General features: G+C 47.8%; 2 protein-coding genes across 3 annotated transcripts in view; one reads left to right on the top strand and one right to left on the bottom strand.

The window, feature by feature from the left end:
• LOC123072153 (protein DETOXIFICATION 40) overlaps positions 1–1,107 on the bottom strand; it is an 8,034-nt gene extending 6,927 nt beyond the window's left edge. For both annotated transcript variants that reach the window (XR_006434865.1, XM_044495715.1), the window contains exon 1: positions 689–1,107. Coding sequence is in view for 1 of the 2 variants with exons in the window: in XM_044495715.1 (XP_044351650.1) it covers positions 689–1,024 (336 nt within the window). In the remaining variant the exon portion in view is untranslated. The remainder of the gene's footprint in view (positions 1–688) is intronic.
• A 437-nt stretch (positions 1,108–1,544) lies between these two features.
• Positions 1,545–3,636, top strand: LOC123072152 (uncharacterized; the record flags this gene model as incomplete). Its single annotated transcript, XM_044495714.1, is given in 3 exon segments — positions 1,545–2,063; positions 3,181–3,261; positions 3,422–3,636. Coding segments are annotated over 3 exon segments (495 nt in total). The 5' UTR covers positions 1,545–1,684.
• Positions 3,637–4,598: the final 962 nt, after the last annotated feature.

The following is a 4,598-nucleotide window of genomic DNA, read 5'->3' as shown; positions in this document are numbered from 1 at the left end:
TCACCAAATCCCGTGAAATCCCCTCCCCCAAAACCTCTCAAATCCACTTCTACCAAATGAGCCCTTAGGGCCTGTTTGGTTCCAAATAAGTCACCAACTTATAAGTCGAAAAGTGAAAAAGTGACTTATTTTGCCAAACAGACCCAACTTATAAGTCACCCCAACTTATAAGTCATAAGTTGCTCCACCCCAACTTAAAACTTATAAGTCATCCCCTTCTGCGTGGGTCCCACCACCTGCATGATGTGGATTGGTGTGGTCAGGTGACTTATAAGTCAGGTGATAACCAAACATGCGTGACTTATAATTCACCGGTTTTAAGTCACCTGACTTATCTTATAAGTCAGGTGACTTTTTGAAACCTAACAGGCCCTTGAGCAGTCACATAAACTAAGCTCCTGTGAATGAAAAGTCTGTCCTGCTTAACCCAAATTCTAATGTGCTTGAGTTAAAAGTAGGCTAATGGTGGTTTAACAACTCGTGGTTTAACACCTCAAACAAAAGGATGCTAGCTCGTCAGTTTGCCGGTTGTTAATTATTACTCCCTTCATCTAATAATATAAAATCGTTTTGCGTGGACGGAGGAAGTAGCCGTTTAAAATAATGCTGATATGCTAGCAGTAGCATTAGTACCCAACTACACCTATATTAAGTTTGCAATATTTGGCGCGACTAGCAAGGTACATACCATGAGGCCGTAGGCGAAGACCTGGATGCCGGTGTTGCCGAGGGAAGCGGCGGCGAGCTCGAGCGTGCCAAGATGGCCAGCGAAGATCTGCGTCGACATGGACATCATGTAGTTGATCATGTAGACTAGAACAGCAGGCGCCGCCAGGCGCAACAGCATGCGCGTCTCCACCGCCGTTGCTGCGCACATCCGCCGCGCCCACGGCACCGAGTCGTCGTTGAGGATGGCCTCCAGCTCGTTGCTCGCCCTGCCGGCCGACGGTTCAAGCGATGCCAGCAGCGGGGCCTGCAGTTTGACGCTGCTGTGGCTACACGCAGCCTCGCCGGCGCCACCCATGGGCCGCGCTCTCTTCGTGTGTGTTTCTGCTGTGGCCGCCGGGATATAGAGGAGCTCAGCACATCGAGCGAAACTAGGGATTGGAGTTGCTGCTGCTGGCTTCTGTGATAATATCATATATATATATACTCCGTATATAATTGTAGTACTATTATTTGGTAGTATAAAGAAGGGACTTGACGATGAGGTCTCCGTCCACGCAAACGCGCAAACGCAAACGCGTTTGACGCAATATGCAGGTTTAAAGGGTGCCCACTTTCCACGTAATCCTGTCGTCCGCAAGGTTACGAAGTTTCGCGGCACAGGCGGACAAAGCCGGTCACCCGCCGCACGGACAAAAAAGGCCAACGCAGAGACTTAATTTGTTTCCTAAATCCTAAAAAGTGGTCGAGTGCTCGTTTGCTCGCGCGAGCACACGCTCTCGCGCGCCGTCGGATCGGCATCGCGCGGTTGCGCGTCGATCGCTCCGACCCGGCGACCCGGCGCTGCCTCGTCCAAGAATCCACCCCGTTTCTCTGCCTTGTGGAGCCCACGAACCACTCCTCTCTGTCTCACCTTCTCCCTTCCCCCGTGCACACTTCCGTTCCTCCATGGCCCGGCGAGATCCACCGCGCCCGCCTCGACCGGCAGCGATGCGCCCCCTGCCCCAGACCGGCAGCGATGCGGCCCCGCGCCCTGCTTCTCCCTCCCCGCGTTGTCCCGCGGCCCGCCGCGTCGATTCCTCGTGGGGTCGATGCATCCCGCGACTGGGACCTTCAATTCCTGTCAGATCCAGGCCCTTCTCATCCAACGACGACAACAAAACACGACGGCGGCTGCTCTGGCCGCCCCCCGCAGATTCCAACTAGCGACGCCCCCTCTGCTCGCGCGCCCCTCGGAGATCCCCTACAGTTCAACTCCCTGGCCGCGCAGTACAGGGAGGATCCTCTCGTCCATAGCGTTGCCTGTAGGGGTCATGTGGACGACGGCGAGAAGCACAACGAGGTGGATGTGGTGCAGTACCTTACAGTAGATTTCCCTCCCGCTCTTCATCCACAGGGTGAGCCGTTCTGAACTAGTTTTTGATTTTGGCAAAGCGTGTGTGTTTGAGTTGCCATGGGCTGAGCACGTGTTGCACGGAGGTGTGGTGCATTGCTAGAGTTTGCATATGAGTAGTTGCCAGATCCTCCCCCACAGAACCTGTCTTTTTTTGTCGTACAAAAACTTGCCTGACTATTTATTTGTAGTTGCCTCAAATGTTCATCAATTTGCCATCTCATCAAGGAAATTTTGATTATTCGGAACCTAGAAATTTTGTTGCACACCAGCTCATGGAGATATGAACTATCCTAGTTACATACCTGTAGCTTGCCTAATGATTTTGTATTTCTGTAGCTTGCCTAATTATTTTGTTTGTTAGTTTCCTGATATGTCTGAACTAGCAAGTAACATACTGGAACCTTGGATAATTAAACATTTCTGCTAGTTATGGTATCCATATCAGCCTAATGATTTGCTTGCCTAATGATTTTGTTAGTTGGTTGCCTGATATGCATGTCTGCCTAGTTAAACATTTCCGTTGATTATGGTATAAATATTAGATAGACTGAAACTTGTACATGAACACATCAGTTCAATAATTAGAAAGGCCTGCTTGGATGGTTTATAAAGTTAGAACTCCATCGGTTCTAATACAACAAGATATGTTTACTGAAACTTGTACATGAACACATCAGTTCAATAATCAGAAGGTTTGCTTGGATGGTTTATATAGTTACAACTCCATCGGTTCTAATACAACAAGATATGTGTATTGTAACTTGTACATGAACACATCAGTTCAATAATGAGAAAGGCTGCTTGGATGGTTTATATATTTACAACTCCATCGGGTCTAATGCAACAAGATATGTGTACAAGTAGAAGCACATTAGTGCTTGTTGAATATTGTCGCCAGAATCACATTGATTTTTACAAACGATTAGCACATAGCATGGTTGTTATGCTATTTTTAGTACACATAATAAGTAAAATCCTAGGGGAAAGTAACACTGCATCTGAATGAAAGATTCTCTGTCTTTCAGTGGTCGCTGATGCCACACACAAGATGCAATTAACAACATGATATTGCTTTGATGTGTGCACTGACAACTCCATCTTTTTGATCAATTCACCAGTTCTCCTTCCTCAATTGGAGCTGTTTCCAATTCCCCTGTCGGCACTTCTGTCTTCCATTAGTACAACACTAGCAAGCAAAAGTAAGAAGCTGTGGACTATCCTTTAGACGGAGAAAGTCAGCAACCAAAAAACATGCTTTCTTCTAGTCAATTTATAACCTTTTTGCACATTGAGTTTGAGCCAAAAAACATGCTTTCTTCTAGTCAATGATTTCTACACTAACTTGCCTAATAATGTCAGAAAGTTGCGTGCAATATCTTTTTTTGGGCATATGATTGGCGGCAACTAGACAACAGAGGGGAGGAGAGAGGTATCGGAGTATCGACGACTAGCAAGCAAAGCAAGAGGAAAAGCGAAGGGGGCAGCGCCATCCGTGCGCCGCGACCACCTAGCAGGGTGGTGCTAGATCTGGGAAACATCGTCACGAGTGATCGAGGAACTGGACCGCATCACCGGTAAGTATCTCGAAAATAACCCCATAAGCATGGGTTTTTCTACTCACATCTACGACTATATGATAGAGGCGGTATAGGGAGGTTGAAGAGGGGTGGGGTAAGAGGGTCCCATGCATGTTTTTGGGTGAATCGATGATTTTGAGCGTGGGGGTGGTTTGCGACTTGGTGATGCGGGGCCTAGAATCGTCTATGATTTTAGACTTACGTGTTTAAAACTTTCCCAACACATGATAGTTAGTTACTAGAGATGTTGTCGAAAGACACCCAAAGATCCACTCCCGAGATGCGGGGGCTGGAATCGTCGATGATTTGAGCCAAAAGTGTCCAAAACATGCCCAACCATGATGGGTAGTGTCTAGAGATGCTGGTGTAAGTTGCCCAAAGGTCCGCTCCCGAGATGCGGATGCTGGAATTGTCTCTTACTTGAGCCGAAAGTGTCCAAAACTTACCCAACAAATGATAGCTAGTTGCTAGATATGTTGGCGAATCCGCTCCCGAGATGCGGGTGCTAGAATCGTCAATGATCTGAGACGAAAGTGTCCGAAACTTGCCCAACCCATGATAGCTAGTTGCTAGAGATGCTGGGCTGAGTTGCCCAAAGATCCGCTCTTGAGATGTGTGTGTGTGTGGGGGGGAGGGGTGCAATTTTCTATGATTTGAGCCTAAAGTGCCCAAAACTTGCCCAACACATAATAGCTAGTTGCTAGAGATGCTGGCGCGAGTTGCCCAAAGATCCGCTCTAGAGATGTGGGGGTGGAATTGTCAATGATTTGAACCGAAAGTGTCTGAAACTTGCTCAACGGATGATAGCTAGTTGCTAGAGATGCTGGCGTGAGTTGCCCAAAGACCCGCTCTCGATATGTGGGGGCTGGAATCGTCTATTATGATTTGAGCCGAAAGTGTTGAAAACTTGCCCAACACATAACATTTAATTGTTAGAGATGCTGGCGTGAGTTGCCCAA

This window comes from Triticum aestivum, chromosome 3B (assembly GCF_018294505.1).
Source record: "Triticum aestivum cultivar Chinese Spring chromosome 3B, IWGSC CS RefSeq v2.1, whole genome shotgun sequence".
In the NCBI taxonomy this organism is placed as follows: domain Eukaryota; kingdom Viridiplantae; phylum Streptophyta; class Magnoliopsida; order Poales; family Poaceae; genus Triticum; species Triticum aestivum.
This window is presented reverse-complemented; position numbering and strand designations above follow the sequence as displayed.